At 41.5% G+C, this 18,816-nt stretch overlaps 1 protein-coding gene across 1 annotated transcript in view; it reads right to left on the reverse strand.

The window, feature by feature from the left end:
• LOC148022730 (sulfate transporter 4.1, chloroplastic-like) overlaps positions 1 to 18,816 on the reverse strand; it is a 242,971-nt gene that overhangs the window by 16,757 nt on the left and 207,398 nt on the right. Inside the window, exon 14 of the mRNA XM_087695655.1 lies at positions 6,817 to 6,955. Coding sequence (XP_087551781.1) covers positions 6,817 to 6,955 — 139 coding nt within the window. The remainder of the gene's footprint in view (positions 1 to 6,816; positions 6,956 to 18,816) is intronic.

Consider the following 18,816-nt stretch of genomic DNA (forward strand, 5'->3'; position numbering starts at 1 on the left):
TAGACCAATAAAGATTTCACTTTCTTTGGTTACTAGCACACAAGAGTTTAGCAATTGGTACATGGCTTCGCTATGGTAGAGACCCTATTCCTTGCGCTAGGTGTGGGGAGCATGAGGAGACTTAGAGGCATTGCCCATGGGCTCAAGAGGTTTGGAGGAGAGCCCTTAGGATGGTGTTTCATTGCACTACAGATTCTATGATTGCTACATGGTGGACAGTTGCACGTGTCTTTGACAGAGGCCCAGCTTGTGGGCATGAGGATGTACAAGGGTGTTAGGCTTATCTCATCTCGAGGCAGCTTGTAAGCATGACTTTCATGCTAGATTTCTCACAGATAGTATGGACTTAGGGGCATTGTCACAGATGGAAGCTCACAACTAGCATCATTACTTGGTACATATGGACACCTAGATATAGCCAAGCTATTGATTTTTTGGACATATCTATTGTAGAGACTCTCTCTAGGGTTTGGATAGAGACTATGCATACTCTTCGTGGAAGATGGGAGAGAATACAGGGAAACTCGGAGATATGAGAAAGAGGAGAGAGACTTTTCTTAGGACTTGGAATTCTAGCACCTTTTTCCTCTTCCAGACCCACATGGTTTAGCATTATAGACCTCCGGATTGACTATTTGCTCAAATTTTATAATAGACTTTCCCTTGTTATATAATTCTTGATATGGAAAACCCTTAAAAGGCTGCATTGTACTCATTTCTAGCCTTGGGACACCTTGTTTTGAGGTGTTAATAGAATTTTTGCTTTTCTCTGAAAAAGGAAAAAACAAAACTAATCAAGTGAATCACAATAAAAAACTCAATTTGCTCTCAAACCAGAGTGATAGAATGTACAAAAGAAAAATAGGTATTGCTAAGACTGTTAAAAGGTTGACCATTTTGATGAGAAGTATCGATCAAAGGCAAAAGGCACCCAATCAAAGCCTAAGAAATGAACCCCCGCCTCTCAATTGGGACCCCTAGCAAGGAAGGCATGGTGGTGGCAACAAAAATCAGGGGTAGTACAGGACTCAAACCCACACTATCACTGGTCAGCCATTACAATCAGTTCCATTCTCAACTCCTGAGGGCATATTTGACTGGTTTGTTGAACCAGAGGCCCACCTTGTCTCTCTAGAGATATCAGAGGATGTGAGCTTAGTCCATATTCGCGAGTTACCCCTTGATGAGGCAACTGCACAGGCTTACTCTATCCAATCGAGCACATCTTCACCTGTTTGGATTGTGAATAGTGGAGCCCTTGCACTTGGTAATGTCCAATATGGGAATAACTTCTCGATCAAGATCCATGGTCTACATCGTGTTAAGTTTGATATTGATAGGGGCTGGGATCTCACTTCATTGGAAGATGTGTATTGTGTTGCCTAGCTTGGGACCCTTTTATCTATCCAACAAGTTTGGAGATTGGGGAAAGTTGAGACTAGTTTTCCTTTCAGGCAGAGGGTGGTAATGACTTGATTCACACAAATTACAATAATAATGAAATTTTCATAAAATAAAAATGAAACATTACTACTTAATCTTGGATAATGGACAACCTATTGATCCCAAAACTACCGCCCCTTGTGGTATTTCTTTATCTTGTATTGTAATCTCGATGGAATACATTGAGATTCCTTGAATCTTCTTCACTCTCCAACTACCTCTTTCTATCACAAATGGCAACAAGCCTTCAAACCATGAGATTCACTACATTCCAAGGTGGCTTTCTAACCCAGATTTCTGCTGTAAACTATATATTCTTCAAAGTCTCCACCTCTAATGCCTGGAAGTACTAGAATTTGTTGAGCGAAGATGAGAAATGGTGACGGAAGATGAGAAATGGCAAGAAGATGAGAGAGAATGATGTAGAGAGAGAAAATTCTTACTTCTATCATGAAAAAATGGAGATCAGCTGCTGCCTTGTGTAGATAGCCTTTATAACTCTCACCAATTGCTAGAGCACCCCAAATATGCTCTCAATTGTTGCCAAATGATGTCACTTGATGCTATAGGGCTTGGGATGTAGTCGCTTGGCTCTAGAATGCTTCTTGGTGGTTGGCAATGGCCTCGCATAGCTGGCGACCTAATCACACAGTCTCCTCCCAGCTTCTCCACTCTAGAATGACTCTCCTTTTCTCTCTTCCAATCTCCCACCAGCCTCTTCTCACTTCCATGGGCAAGTTTTGCCAAATGGCAGCCTTCCTAATCCATTTTCCAGCATTTTCTAGCATTATTAAATTAATTTTCACAATCTTAATTTAATAATTATTTCTTGCTCAGAAAGGTAATCAGACCAGCCAACAATTAAATTGCCTAGGTCAATTTATCACCCAATTGGACTAGCATTAATTAATCAGTTAATGCCAAGTCCCTCGTGTCACCATTGACACTTATGGCTAATGAAGTGATTTGGCCAATTTCTGATATGAGATACCACCTAATACCTATCAAGTACAACTTGTTACAAATTTTGCCTTGGCGTCAATTGATATCTTAGGGTCCTAGGTTCCACATTGTGAAATAACTAACGTGCACATTACATGTGTAAGTCACACATTTGTATATTTGATTAACTCTTAATCAAATGTTTAGGAAAGTATCAAAATTTCATATCCTCGTTACACAAGTAGTCTTCTTTATTACAACCACAATTGAGGTCATAGAATCTCAAATTGGTTTTGTGTTTGCTTGTCGCAAGGCACAACCTAGTGGCCTCTATATGATGACCTAGCTTTTCTCCCAATTGACTATCGAGAACTCTCAGTTCTATCATTTTCAAGCTTTAGCCACCACATAGGAGCCTATGAACAATGAGTATCTTTGACATCTGGCATTTTTGCATCAAGCACCTTGGGTATGACTCTTTTTATAAGTTGTCACGTTGTCAAATAATTGAGGGCCTTCCACGTGTGAAATTGTCTAAGATGTCTATTGCGCTTATTAGCTTGGGAAGCAACATCACATGCCATTCCCTCAATAGATTGCACATAGAGCTGAGAAGCCCCTTAGATTGATTCATGTTGACCTTTGTGGGCCAGCATCCACTACCACCCTTAATGGCACATTGTACTTATTTCTAATTGTGGATGATTGTTTAAGATGTATGTGGGTGTACTCCTTAAAGTGTAAATCAGATGCCTTCACATACTTCTCTATTTGTGTCTTGTAAAAAATCAAACTGGTCATCATATCAAAATCATGACGAGTGATAGCGATGGTGAATTTACCTCCCATGACTCATGAGTTTCGGAGTTTTTGCACGAGCATGACATCTCTTGCTAGCTCACCTTTACCAAGTCCCCCTCTTAGAATAGAGTTGTACAGTGCAAGAGCCGTGATGAACATGGCACGTTCTATGCTATTTGCAATAGAGCCCCCAAATGCCTATGGATTGAGGTTGTTAACACATCAATGTACATCCTCAACTGGTGCCCAACTGCGGTGGTCCCTTAGATGACCCCTTTTAGAGTCTTCGGATGTTGTACTTATATGCACATGCTTGGTAAGAAAATAGGAAAGCTCTCTATATTAGTCCATTCTAGGGTACCACCTCCCTAATGCTCTCCATTATGGTTTCCACCCCCTTGATACCTCAAAGTCTTCGTCTCTATTATATGAATCAGCAGCCCAGAAAAGATAAATTACTCCCCTACTATAGAAGCCGTGTCAAGAGAATCTCCCCTAAGATAGGATGGCTCTCTCTCCAATGGTACGAACTCTTGTTGTCTTGAGTAGAAGGTTGAAGTGAAGTAGCTGCCTCAACTTCTCTTCAAAAATGACTAGGCTAATTTGGTGGACAGCTGTTGATCTCCATGCCCGTATAATAGATGCAACTAATTTGACCTCAAAACTCTTACCAAGCCCTATAGCTCGGAAGTCCTGATGTGTGCTAGGCTGCCATGGTCTTCATGGGTAGGAGCAATGGTCTCTAATCTCCATAGTAGTAGCTTCTTCCATGGCTCCTTGCCTAGAAAAAGGACCCTCACAATGAGCTTCACAATCAATGCTCTGCTTTGACTGTCTGGGTCAATAATCTCCAAACTGCCCCTAGATTTGGGTTAAATGATATCATCCCAAGCTACTGTAGCCCTCATGGGCAACCTTCTCCACCTGACAAAATGAAACTCTGACGAGTCGCTTCACTTGGCCAATGCATGACTTAGAGGCAGCCCAACAAGAAGTTATATACCACATAGTGGCTAACAAAACCTAGTTTGCCATTACCATATTGCTTGCTAGTGATAGCCTCATTGTGCCCGAATATAATAGTTCCTTTGGTGTCTCATGTTTTGCTAGGAAATCCTTCCTATCCTCTAGTGTGAGGAAACTATGATGAGAGCTAGTTCTTTTGAGCTTTCCCCAATTCCATTTGGCTTATTTGGCTTCTTGCCAAGCCTTCAAGCTGATGTGTGCATTGTTTCCTTGATGCCTGTCTTTTCATACAACTCAGTGTCTTCCTCCACTGTGCCATGGGCTTTTAGCCCAACTACTCCCACATGCAATGTGCATACTTTCCTACCCTGCTCTTCTTCCCACATATCATTAATGATGGTAGTGGTGGGAGTAGAGTTCATTTGCTGTTTTCCCCTTTTTCACCACCTAGTTCTACCATTCAGTTTCCTCTACTTGTGCCTTTTTGAGTACCTCTATCCAGAAGGTCGCCCCCTTGGTTTTCTCCTCTCTCTCCTATAGATTGTGTACTTCTACTCTTACTTTGGTGAGCTCCTCTCAATGACGTTTGGGCAGGATTTCGCCTTCCTCTAGTCAGGACTTTCTTTTGGTCTGTTTTTAAGCATATTAATCTCTTTACCTTGTGCTGCAACTCTCACATGAAGCGACAAATGCCAACTTCCTAATCCATTTAGCAAGCTGGTGATTTACTGTACGATGGGCATTATCATTTTCTTTCTTAAACTTATTGATGGAGTTGGTGATCAGCTGCTCAAGTTCTAGACGTTCCATCCCTGCAGGACTGAAGATAGGTCCTATTTTGATTTTACTGTTTTTAGATTGTGTTTTGGTGTCAAGCTGTAAGATGCTCTCATGTTTGTCAATGTCCATCCTTCTTGTTCTTTCTGTCATTTCTGTACAGGAGGGAAGATGAAGGGAAAAGTGCTACAGGCCCAGAAAGTCTGCAGTCGACTCAGATGCAGGCCAAGAAGTGGCAATGTAGGTTTTTGGACAGCAGGTAGGCAGTGCCAGGCTCTGTACAGAGGCTGCACGCAGGGAAAAAAGGAGTCTGGTGCAGTGGCAGGCTGGGCTGGGCTGTGCACAGGCAGGGAGGGAGGCTGGACTGGCAGTGGCAGGCTCTGTACTGGGGCTGCATGCAGGGCAAAAAGGAGTCTGGCGCAGTGGCAGGCTGGTGGGCTGGGGCTGTGCGCAGTCACGGCGGGAGGCTGGACAGTGGCAGGTTTGGCTGGAGCAGATGCAGGTGCAGAGAGAGAGAGAGAGAGAGAGAGAGAGAGAGAGCCCTAGCTCAAGGGACTATGCCAAGGCTTTGTAAATAGAGGATTTGTGCTTCAAGGATCTACTCATTCCCATTGGGCCGCAGACATAGCGGCCTTTGCTTCTCTTTTGGTTCTGGCTTGATTTCTTGGTCTAGGGAACACAGCCCAATGCTGCAAGATCATCTACCAAGGTGGAGCAACGAAACTTCTATGATGCTACCTTGAAGATTTGATATTTGTGGCATATACTGCAAAACTTTGCTCAAAACTGACATCGTAATGCCATGGCATCAGTACCAAACAAGCTCTTCCATTCCAAGGATGAATTACATAGACACTGTAGCTTGAGCAGATTGAGTAACAAGTGGTTTCTGTGGGGAATGCTCTTGCCCAAGACACTAGCTGACTATGACTTCACCTTGACTTTATCTTGGAGCATCCTTGATCAAGTACTTGCACGAGTTGGTGTTGGACACCTACCCCCTTACAAGTTTAAGAGGGGTTGCTTCTTGCCCCATAGTTCTCTCTTCTCAACTTCATTTGGCTGCTCATCTCCTTTTGTCCCAAAACATCATGAAGTGGGGGCTGTTGAAATACTGTGTCAAGCTCTACTTTGGTCATTCACATTCAAGCCTTTTGGATGCCCTACTGGAATCACATGTGTTGTGTATTTTTAGGACATCAATGTACAAAAAATTTATTGTGCACCAAGTTTCAATTAGTCTTTGTGGGACTGTTGAGCTACTTTGTCTGCCACTTCAGTTTTAGTTGGCATGTGTGGATACTATAAATATAAAATGGAGTGATTCTCCTATAATGTATATTTAAGACGTCTGGAATTGTGCCACAAAAGTTCATAAACCAGCAGTAGACCTATAACTGTGGCTAGAAACAGGAAAATAAAAAACATAAGGCATAGTAACATACTCCCTCTTTCTTCTCTCTCCTTCTATTCCCCTCTTCTCTTCTCTCTACTCTACTCCTCTCTCTCTCTTTTCTTTCCATCTCTCTCCTCTCTCTTTCACTTGTTATTTTCAGTATTGTTTCATAGGCCACCCACTTACTTGTAATGTTATCTTTACCTTACTGATGAGATGACATTAGACATGGATGTAATCTGGATTTTGTCTCTTAGGCCACATTGGCCTTATGTAGACGTTAATATATCTTTCTCTCTCTCTCTTTTTTTTTCATAAATTTCTCTCTCTCTCTCTCTCTCTCTCTCTCTCTCTCCTATTGTCTCTCTTCTCATTCAGGCCATCCTTATGCAACAAAACTTTCCCAGGTTTGCATGTGATTGCAGGGGCAATGGCTACATAATTAGGTTAGTCAATATGTAAACTTGTAAAGCTTCCCTCTAAGTAGATACCTTTCTTTAATAAAACTTATATTTGCAAAGTAGATAGGGGCATCGATTCGAACAATCACAATCCCCTGATATGTGTATGCTTCTGGATATTGCTGAATATTTCTATATACTGTTGTTCCTGGAAGCCGGCCGAGGATAGCTACAATTTCAAACAGGAGGAACATTACTACTAATTAAAAAGCAATACGAAAACAAAGGTATTTCATTTAGCATAATTATAACACAAACTTTCTTAAAGTCATTGTCTTCTCCATTCCTTTACATGAGGACAGTATACAACATCTTAGCACACATAAATTTGGAGTATTCTTGCATGCACAACCTAATAACGCGATAGTGATATAGCCTGCTCCTGCGACTTGCTTCTGAAAACTCCTCCCTCCTCTTCTTTTCCCCAAAGAGAAGAACATTCCAAATGCTCACGTGTGGATTAGCCAAGGATAGTGAACCATACTTACTTTCATATCCATGAGTTGGTTGTATGATAATGTATGGAAAGGGCTATGTTGAATAGTATCTCATTGGATGTTCTCTGTGTGACATTTTCAAGGCAGAAGTTTGTTGTATGGTAATGTATGGAAAAAACTGTCAGATAGTGTCTCACTGGATGTTCTTTTTGGACGTTTTCAAGGCAGAATTGATGGCTGTCCTTTCTCTAGTAGGCTGATTTTGAGTTGAAAAAAATATTCTAGTAGATCTCAAATGGACTAGCAGACAAACTTCGCAAGCCAACTGTATGTGTGTCTTGAAAACATACATTGGGGCAGATTGTTTGATCTTCCTTTAGCTCTACAACAACCAAAGGGAGTTTATGTTTGCATTCACCATGTTGTCAACGATGATGGTTATGTGATCTCCTTTGTTGCTGCATTTGCTCGTTATGGATTGGGCATGCCAGTTTGCAGGAAAATTCAAGATCTTATAGAACGCCTTAAGCTGGCTCCTCCTCTTGATTTCATTTGTAGGATTCATGACTAGAGTTTTCAGCTTGCTTCATTGCCTAGCAAACATTTGCTGTTGAGAATGCTGTCTGTTAAATATGTGAATGGACATCTTCTCCCTTCACCTTGGATAAAACTCCTTCACCCTAGATATAAGGATTATGCTAATTTGTTATGACATTTGGATAAGCCATTAAAGTGATGGAGGAAACATTTGAATGCCATTTGGAAATGTAAACTCCCTCTTAAGTTGCAGATTTTCTTATGGACATGTTTGGTTGGGGTTTTGTCTTCTTTAACTGTACTTGTTCAGAGAAGAACTGCAATTTCTATTGCAGCTTGGAGTGCTCCCCTCACCTTGGCGTTATCGTCCCGCACCTTGCATCACCTCCTTGACCTTGCGTCCTTCACAGTCACCTGGCAGCACATCATACCTTGCATTTGCTGATTAGGGGCATCAAGTGCCAGCTTGCTTCCATCCAGTGCCGTTCAGCATTTTATGTTTAGCAGCTCCCCTCACTTCGGGGACCGACCTTCACACAGGTGCCATCAATTGGAGGCTCCTATAGTTTGCGTTTGCAGCCTTCTAGCTTCTGGGACTTGCATTTGCTGCCTAGGCCTTCTTCCTAACATCCAAGGACTACAGTTTGCTCTGTGATAGCTGTTCTTCACCTTCCATTGATTACTTTGATAGCCCACTACCCGAAGGACTGCATTTCACTCACTTTACTGTGCAGATTTCCCAGAAGTGTTGCCGCTTGTTTCGGATAGGATAGTGTAGTCATCTTCTAAGCTTTGTCTCTGTTGTATTAGCTTTTCTTCTCATAGCATGATTCGGTGCATCATCATAGTTTACTCTTTGGGATGGATAGATTATTTGGGTGCTCCTCTTTCAGGATGACTAGACCTCCCACTAATGCTTGCCCAAATGGACCTTTGCTCCTTATAGCGTTGGAGTATATGTGTCTACCCCTACCCACTTGTTATGCCACCTCTTCCTTCTAGGCCACCGAATCTATTTTGCCCCGGCTTTTAGAGTTTTATGCTTAAGGCAATAAGATGCATCTGATGCGCACTAAGTCTTCTCGAGCAGCACAAGGAGGATTGTTAGGTGCCATGTCCTCCTTGTGACCACCGCAATGGGCTACAGAGGTTGTTTCTACGTTTTCTAGGGTTTCAGAAATGCCACCTTGGCAATGTACGGTTTTGTAGTTCACTCCACCGAGAGACAATGATTGTTGGATACCGTCCCCTCTACAGTCCACTCCTTTGAGAGATAGTGGCTGTTTGACACCTATTACTTTAGCACCACAGTCCACTCCATTGAGAGACACAGACTATTGCTCACCCTTGGCTCAGCATAAGCCTCACCTTTTTCCCACCCTCAACTACTTAGGTTTGAGAGGCCACCTCTAGGAGTTATTTGACATCTTTGACACTCTAGATACCTTCTTTGGCACGACTGGCAGCAACACTTCAGACGGGGCTCCTACTTCTTCGGCTTTAGAGGGGGCCCCTACTCATCATGAAGTTATTCCCCATCATTTACTCTTTGGGGATGACTGTCTTCTTCTAGTCATTTCTCCTATTGATACATAGGATTTTCAAGTATTATCTAGCTTGGGGCCTTCTAATGGCGACAAGGCCTTTGCATTCCTTCAACCATGGAATTATGAAGCTAGTGGCTTCTCTCCTGAGGTGGAGTCAAGTTGTATAGTTTTTCCTGTCTACCGTTCCTTACCATAGGTTACCTTTCAGGGGGAAATCTTGGATCTCTAGGATCCTCTACATCTTCAATTTTTTCATTTCAGTTAGGGTTTTGCACTGATAACCCCACAAAGGGCTGGTGTCCTTATTCTGGTCATTTTTATCAGTGGGCGCCCACATAGTGGTATGCCACCCTAGACAGCTTAGGCTTATTCACTTCATTCATTCTTCACCTTTTCCGTCATTCTTCACTCCACTTCTTCCGTTACTCCTATATTCTTCCCTTCTCTCTCCTGTCTTTCCACTGCCCTCACACCCCTACATGCGGACATTGTGGTTCATGGTGGGCATCCATTCTCCTTTCATCAACATGGCGACCATCTTTTCTACCTTGGCGTCATTATAGGCTGTCATTCCCCTTGCGTTTGGCTTCTTCGAGTGCTCCCCTCACCTTGGCATCATCATCCCACACCTGGCATTACCTCCTAGACCTTGCATTCATCACTTCGAGTGCTCCCCTTAGTCAAGCCTCCTTTACAATCACCTGGCCGCACATCATACCTTGCGTTTGTTGATCAGGGGCATTAGGCATCAACTTCCTTTCATCCAACACCTTTTAGCATTTTGCGTTTGGTAGCTTTCATCATTTTCGGGACCTTCCTTCACACAAGAGGCATCATTTGGAGGCTCTTGTAGTTTGTGTTTATAGCCTTCTGGCTTTTGGGATTTTTTTTTGTTACCCATGCCTTCTTCCCGGCATTCGAGAACTGTAGTTTACTCCCTTGACAACTATTCTTCACCTTCCAGTGATTACTTCGATAGCCCACTACTCGGAGGACTGTGTTTCACTCCCTTCACTGTGTAGATTTCCCATAGGTGTTGTCGCCTATTTTAGATAGGACAATGCACTCATCTTCTAAGCTTCGGCTCTATTGTACTAGCTTTTCGTCTCATAGCATGATTCGGTGCATCATCATCACATTCTTGTGTTTCTGAGTTTCTCTTCTCTCTCAGTGTTTGCCGTACACACTTTGTGTTTCTCCCCACAGACCCTATTGTCTCTTTGCACCCTCGGATATCTTGACAGCCCCATAATAATTGGTTTGATGATGAGTGTCACTAAAGAGTTCGCCTATATAGGGAGATAGCATTGGGCCCACTGCTCATAGATAGGCACATGTGTTCTTTAGATGTCTCCCACAATGGAAGAAGCGAGTATTTCTAGCTTAGTTGGAGAGAGACTTGTACTAGTTGTTCTTGAGCCAGGACTCTAGGGAGGTATGGAGACTGTTTAGAGAGCATTGCTCAGCCATAGCTATTACAGCTTCAGCTACATGGGAGCACTATGCAACCACTCTATATATAATTGTACTTTTGGAGAAACCCAAGTATGGAGAGCTATAGCAAACAAAGGAGAAGCATACTTGCTGATTTTTTGCAGTGAATAGAGGAGAGTTTTTTGCAGCCATCTTGAGGTGTAGGGAAGCCGGGAATCAATCTCTTTCTTCCCCTCTCTCTCAAGCTATGTAAGCTTTGTTTTACAGTAGATCAGAATTAGGATTTGTTGTTTAAAGCAGGTCAATGACTAGGGTTTGTAGAAATCAGTCATTGTTGGGTGTGGAATTGCTTGATGAAGACATTTCAACCAAAACCCCAAATTTCCCCTTGTTATGGATCGCCAAATCGTTGAAGATTTGGGGCAGATTTTATGGAGAATGTATTAAGACATGCAGATCTAATTTTCCAGCCACCATTGAAAGCATTAAATTCAGCATCCAATCTCAAGGAAAATGCATGTCAAAGTTTAGGTTTCACATGCCTGAATTACTTCAAATTGACAATGAATTGAGAGTGCATTGGTTAGGGCAAAGCTCTAAGTTTGTTGAACAATTTGGGAAGAGGCCTTATTTGACAATTCAGATCCTGAGATTCATGCAAATTCCTCATTGATTGCAATGTGACAGCAGTGAGAGACCATGGATGCATTTCTCAATGTCATGTCGATCAACATTGGAGTGATTGCAGCTTTGTATGCTTGAAGTCACTAGTTTGAGTGTGTAATTAAACAGATTCAAAGCTCATTGGTTAAGGTTGGTGGGAGCGACTAATGACATAGCAATTGGAGTGAGTTTTGTCCATTGAAGAGCAAGGCATGTGAGGAACTTATGGTGCAGGTTTACAACATGCTTTGCAACAATTACATGGTAATGTTTTTGGTAGTGCACAACCAAGAACACATGGCATGTATGGAAATACTGGCATGCAACCAGGGTTGCAATTAGGATTGTAAGGACATGTGGGAAGCCCTGCAGAGCAGAATGAAGTGTAAAGTTTAGAGGCTGACCCTAATAACCCAAGCATGGGTGTGGCTGATGCAAATGTAAGAGTGGTATCCCTCTATGCCTCCATATTTATAGCCAGTAATTTATCACAATTTGACACCTAAGGAAAAGGCTAAAGATTACAAGGTTAAAGGTAAAGTATCCCATTGTTATCTAGTGAAGTTTAAAAACTATGTACCATTGGATGCGAAGTGGATGGAAGAGGGTGACTTAACAGATTCACCTCACTTGTTATAACTTTTCCTTGAGATATTTCAATTGGAGCCAAACTTGGTTGTAGCTCCATTAGCTTAGCTGAGAGCAAATCTAGAGCATTGTGTGATGCTCAAGAGGGAGGTAGCACTTCTACTCCTGGTCAAATATGCTAATATATCTAGTGGTTGATTGGTATACTTTATGTTCATCTGAGATGTTGTATGCTAACAATATATTTGCTTTGGAACCTACTATGATTAGTGTTTTAGAAACTGTGTATGTTGTTATGCAGCTGTGTATGGATGCTTACCATGACACCGAGTATCATACTTTTTTGGCAACTATGATTTGGACCATAGTTGTATACATGTATATGGAGCAACAATGCACATGTTGCTTCAGGGCATTTTGTGTTACATGTTAGTGTATTTTGCTTGATATGCAAAGTGCAAGACACTAAATGCATGTTTGTTTACCTTGAATGGAATGCTTTTATATTTAAGATGTGCTACCAACTTGGATTTCTTGGGATGGCCATGACCACAAGTCTTTTGAAGCAGCATGGATCTGTAAGGATGGCTATGAGCATAACTCTTGTGAAGTGCCATGGGTATGAGGATTCTCTTGTTACAGCAACTTGGTGTATTTGGACCTCTATTAGATAAACCCTCTGCTATGTTGAGTTTGTCAACTAAATGGGACAGATTTTTAAAAAGATATGGTTGTCTTTGGTGTCAAAATAAGTTGTGGCCTATAACTGCAAAGCATCATTGATGCTATTGAGAAAGTAGCTAAGACTTTCTTTGGCTAACTTTGAGATAAGAGATGGATACGTTTGTAAAGAATTTGCATTGCTTGAATGAAGCTATTGGGTTTGCTACTGTGAGAAGAAGGCAAGATCTGATACCAAATGTGAGAAGGAAGGCAGGATGGAAGCTTAGCATAGAAATCAGTAGACAGTATGAGTGTGAAACACGACACCCAATGCAATAGACTGAAAGAGTGTAGTCTGAAAGTACAAGGTACAACCCTTAAAGCTAAGGGTTGTAGGGGGTGTTCACACCCGAATCGCTAAGTGCCCATAAGTGTGTGTCATAAGCACATACGAAATAATACCAAAGTCTAGGGGAAAAAACCTCTCCTAGTGAGAGTAAAAAGTGCTCCAGTGTCCTACTGATCACCGGCATTCCTATGTGAGTGTAGGCGTAAGTGAGGCATGAGTGAAATACCCAACAGCTACACCCTTTTGTCTTAGTAGACAATGAACTTTGAGACTTATTATGATTAGTGTGGTACATGTGGTTTTCTACATCTCTGCTTAGTTATTCACTAGTGTAGTGAGTATGCTTTTATAGCCATGGATATGTATAGTCATGATTGGTTGTTTACTAGCACAATGACTACCATATTCCACAATTGTAAATTGGTAGTACATGGAGTAACAATAGCGTGCTTCGTTACTTGGAAACATGTATGAATAATTGTAAATTAACAAAACACATACTGACGGCAATATGCCTGGGTGGTGGAAAACACGTAGTGATGGCAATATGCTTGGTCCCTCAAAAACATGTATTGGTAACTTTGTATGTTGTGCTGGATCGTAACTACATACAATCGGGGTCACTTGCATGGTTTCAAAAAGAGGGTATGTCACAAGAATGAGAAATGGATTTAATCATTTAATTCAAAATGAACTCTAATTTTGGTATCCCTAGCTCTTGACATGGCGACCATTGTACATTGAGTGAAGGATTTGAAACCCCAGTATGTAGTGGACAAGTGTATAGACTATGTGGTACAACGATGAGACAAAAGAAACAAGGTGCATTTTGAAACTTGATTTAATTGAAAGCTTGCACCTCAGGTTTTTCAACGAATACATAGCTCACTTAAGTTATAAAGCAAGCCTTGAGCTTAAGTTTGAGAGATAGGGAAGACAACTTAATATATATGCAATTCCTGAGTGTGTAAGTGAAAGTACAAAGTACAACCCTTAGACCTTAGGGTTGTTAAGGTGCGTTCACACTTGAAAGGTGTAAAGTACGGTAAGTGACTGAACTGTGTAACATAAACACACAAAATAGAAAATGATATAATTGGGGGAAAAAACCTCTCGTAAGGAGAGTAAAAAATGCCCCAGTGTCCTACTACAGATCATCGATACTCCTCTGTGAGTATAGGTGTGAGTCAAACCCAACAAACCCCCTTGGAGTGAGAAGTGATCGGCATACAAGGATCATCCACCAAAGGAGATCAAATTTAAAGCATTGCGGAATGCTTCAAACTTGTCACGAGGAAGTGCTTCGGTCAAGATGTTTGCTACATTGCTAGTAGTAGGACAATTGACAAGGTTGATATCTCTTGCATGTAGCCTCTCTCTGACAAAGTGATAGTGGATCTCTATGTATTCATGTGTGCATAAAACACTCGGTTCCATGCCACTGCAACGGCACTCTAACTGTTAGTAAAGAAAGGAGTAGGCCCCATGACAAATACATCAAGATCAGCCAACAAATATCTCAACCAACACATTCAACTGTAGTAATGAAAGTTGCCTTGTATTCAGCTTTACAAGATGATGTGGCAATAGTGGATTGTTTCTCGCTGAGCCAAGAAAGAAACAATTTCTACTTGTAGAGTGATGTGAATCAAAATCACCAATCCAATCTGAGTCATTGTAAGCATGTAATTGCAACGGTCTCCCCTTGGCTAGTACCCTACAAGTAACGAAAAACACACTTCACATCTTGCTAATGTGACGTGCGTGGGCTGTGCATATATCTGTGTAAGGTTGAAACTGCAAATTGAATATTTGGTCTTGTGTTGCATAAATAAATGAGACATCCAACTGCTAGAGCATATGTAGAAATGTCATACAAATCATTGTCATCATCCAACATCAGCTTGAGTCCAATATCCATCGGTGTGCTAACTAGCTTGCAATCCAGGAAGCCAAACCTCTTAAGGAGCTTACCAATATATCTAGACTGCGACAATCCAATGCCTGTAGCATCATGAATAAACTGAATGCCCAAATAGTAATGCAAAGGACCCAAATCTGACATTTTAAAAGTTTGCTACAAATTTTTCTTAAATGCTGAAATCTGATCAGCATGTGTCCTTGCGAGCGCAAGATCATCTACATAAAAACAAATGACCGGCAAGGATCCCCTCTCTTTGCATATGTAAAGAGTAGACTTTGATGGGCCGTTAATAAGCCCTTGGCTGAGTAAAAAGGCATTAATTTTTGCATACCAAGCTTGTGGAGCTTACTTCCAATGATACAAAGCCTTTTTCAGCTTGCATACCGAGTGTTTAGATCCCTCAATTGCAAAACCAATGGGCTGCTATACATACACTTCTTCCTGAAGTTCCCCATGTAAAAATGGAGTTTTAATATCAAGCTGGTCACAATTCAACCATAATGGGCAGCCAAAGCAACCATACACCAAATGGTAGTTGAACAGGATATAGGAGCAAATGTCTCCTCATAATCAATGCCCTTCTTTTGCACGTAGCCTTTTGCCACAAACTTGGCTTTGTACTTATCAATGGATCCATCCACTTTTCTTTTCAGCTTATAGACCCATTTAGTACCAATGGCATTCTTTCCAATAGGCAATGCCACTAAATCCCACATTTGAATTTTCATGATAGAATCAAATTTAGCTTGTATTGCTGCCATCCAATGCACACTCTGTTGTGCATCCTCAAAACAATTAGGCTCCTCATCATCAAGCGTGTGTGTTTCCATGACAAACTCCATTGTATTAGCATGATCATGCAGATATGCTTATCTTCTAGTATGACCAGCAATAGGAGTATCCAAATGACCATCTCTTATAGTCTACAAGTACCATCTGGGATTTGCATAGCTTCCTACTTATGTACATGGCCCTGATTAACCTCAAATTCAACTTCTTGTTGAATATTCAGATCAGCCATAGGCTGAATTTCTGCATTGCTTAATGGAGCAGCTGGCTGAACATTTTGTTTATTTACTGAAACTCCAGCTGTATCACCAAAAGAAATGGGCAGCAATACATCAAAGATAAAATGGTTGTGTAAACAACTAATCTGGTGGGCTAAAGTGCCACACCATTTGAGGGGTAGTGTGAAAGGTGTCTGAATCCCAAATCCTCAGGAAAGCCTCTCTTTTCTTCTTCATCCTCTCAGAGCTGCCCTGCAACCTCTCCCATCTCCCATAAAGAGTATATCCTGAAGATCAATGACCTGGCTACATCTCGCAGTATATGTACCAAGCTATAATGCTGGAAATCAGCTCCCACTTGTGACAATGTCCCTGAGTCCACTGTGTCTGTGAGTAGTCTAGGGTAGGGATTCTGCTCAGATGTATTTACCTTAGGGGGACTTTCTCCGAGGTGTTATTAATAGAGTTCTCTTTTCTTGGGAAAAAAAAGAAAAGAAATGGGCAACAACCCTTCAAACACATTTGCAGCCTGATATGTGCCAAAACCAGCAAGAGATACAAAATCAGATCCCTACTGACAAAGACTTTCTTGAAAACAAGATCATACAGTTTGTATCCTTTGCTCACACTATTGTACCCTACAAAAATGCATTTGATAGTCTCGTTGTCCAACTTCCTTCTTAATACTTTGGGAATCTGAGCATACGCAAGACATCCAAAAGTACGAAACTTGCCACAACTAAAGGTTTCTGGCTGTTTCAAGCCTCAAAAGGGAGGTTTCTGGCTGTTTCAAGCCTCAAAAGGTATGTCATTTTTTAATGCCTTGGTAGGGCACTTCTTCAAAATGTGACAAGTACACATAACTGCTTCCATCCAAAAACCATGGGGCATATTTTTAGCTTTCAGTATACATTTGGCTATCTCCGTGAGTAACCAATTTTTGTTTTTTGCAACCCAATTTTGTTGTGGAGTACATGTAGTAGTATACTGATGGGCAATGCATTTTTGCGCCAAAAAATTATTCAGCAAAGAAGACATGTATCCCTCCCTCTGTTTGAATGGAGAGTCTTAACCCGACACACACATTGATTTTCCGCAAGTGTAATAGAAGCAAAAAATGCATCATACACCTCTGACTTTTTCGCCAATGAATAGGCCCAATAAAAGTGAGTAGAGTCATCAATGAAGGTGTTGAAATAATAACATCCATCCAATGACTTTGTCTATATAGGTCCACATACATCAAAATGCACAATCCGTAACCTTGTTGTTGCCTTAAAAGTAACATCATGAGGAAAAGAGAATCGATACATTCTCACAAATATACTCAAGAGGTCTCTCTAAGAGAGGTAAATCATCTAATATCTGAGTATGCTATATAAGCATCAAACTGCCATAGTTAACATGCCCTATGCAAGCATGCCATAACTCTGCCTGTGATATAGTAGGAGTAATAGTAGATGCCAAATAGAAAGACTCATGAATCGAATAAGCATTTGACTCATAGAGTCCATGACATAATATATCACTCAATACCAAAGTCAAGAATTCCTTATTCGTGGCCATGTATTTGTCATCATCAAATGTGACCTGCATACCACACTTTGCTACAAAAGAAATAGACAATAAAGTTTTATTTATGCCTGGCACATATAATGCATTCTACAAATGGAGAGTAGAGCCATCAATGGCTTTAAGACAATCTCCCCAACACCTCTAACAGGGTAAGATGCATTGTTGGCACATTGCATAGATTTGCCAATAGGAGCTGCAATAATAGAGGAAAACAAATCCCTATGAGGTGTAATGTGCTTAGAAGCACCACTGTCAAAGAACCAACTGCTAGCATCCTCAGTAGATCTGAATGGTCTATTAACTCAAGAAGAATCATAACTACAATTGTAAAAACAGTTGTCACGGTCAATAGCTAAAGACATAGACTGTGTATCAGTAGGTGTATCAAAAATAGATATCCCTGACTCTTGCTTTTCCTTGGCAATGCACTTCTTACATTCCGTGATGTAGTGACCTAGCTTCTTACAATAATGGCACTTGCTCTTCTTGGCTTGTGTGCCCCTTACTTCTTGTTGCTCTGTGAAGTATTTGAACTTCCAGAGCATTTCTAGATTGTCTACCCTTGCTCTTCTGTCTCGCCATAAAAGCCTGTTTAGAGGCTACAACATCCACCCCACTATTCTTTCTTATTTACTCTTCTTCTAGAAGCAAACTAACCAACTGAAGAAAGGTAAGAGGTTGCGGAGAAGTTCTCATTGTGAGATTCAAGGCCGTGTGAAAGGCCAAATAAGAGGGCGGGAAGGAATTCAAAGTAGTAGAGATCATATGTGCATTAGAATAATACTAATCTATATTCATTAACTGCTCATAAAAGTCTTGAATTTTGTTAAGATGATCCTGTGTGGCATCACTTTCATCCATCTTCACATTCTCAAGCTCTTTTTCAAGAAAGAGATGTGTGTCTCATTTTTCCCAGTAAACATTTTCTCAAGTGTGAGCAATGCAAACGGGCACCACGTTATCCAATCATTGCCCAATTCTCCTGACACTAGATCCCCAACATCTGCCCTAGACACACGATCCTGTCGGATCCCTGACTCGATCTATAGGAGGGAGGAGGTGACGAGACAGATAGAGAAGCTTTGGACTAGGGAGTGGGGCAGAAGTGACCGGATTGCAGAGGAGGTTGCAAAGGTCCTAGCCGAGTCGGACAGAATCTGACAAGAGGCAGCCATACAGCCAGGCAGTAGAGCTGGGAGGAGGATAGAGCACTCTGGTGGGACCTTGTAGCCACGTAGAGATTACTACAAGAGACACCAGGGGATCCCACCCTCCACACACAGGAGGTGCGAACGCGAGCAGCCAT

This window comes from Lygodium microphyllum, chromosome 16, assembly GCF_053477565.2.
Source record: "Lygodium microphyllum isolate KBCC chromosome 16, Lygodium_microphyllum_v1.1.10, whole genome shotgun sequence".
In the NCBI taxonomy this organism is placed as follows: domain Eukaryota; kingdom Viridiplantae; phylum Streptophyta; class Polypodiopsida; order Schizaeales; family Lygodiaceae; genus Lygodium; species Lygodium microphyllum.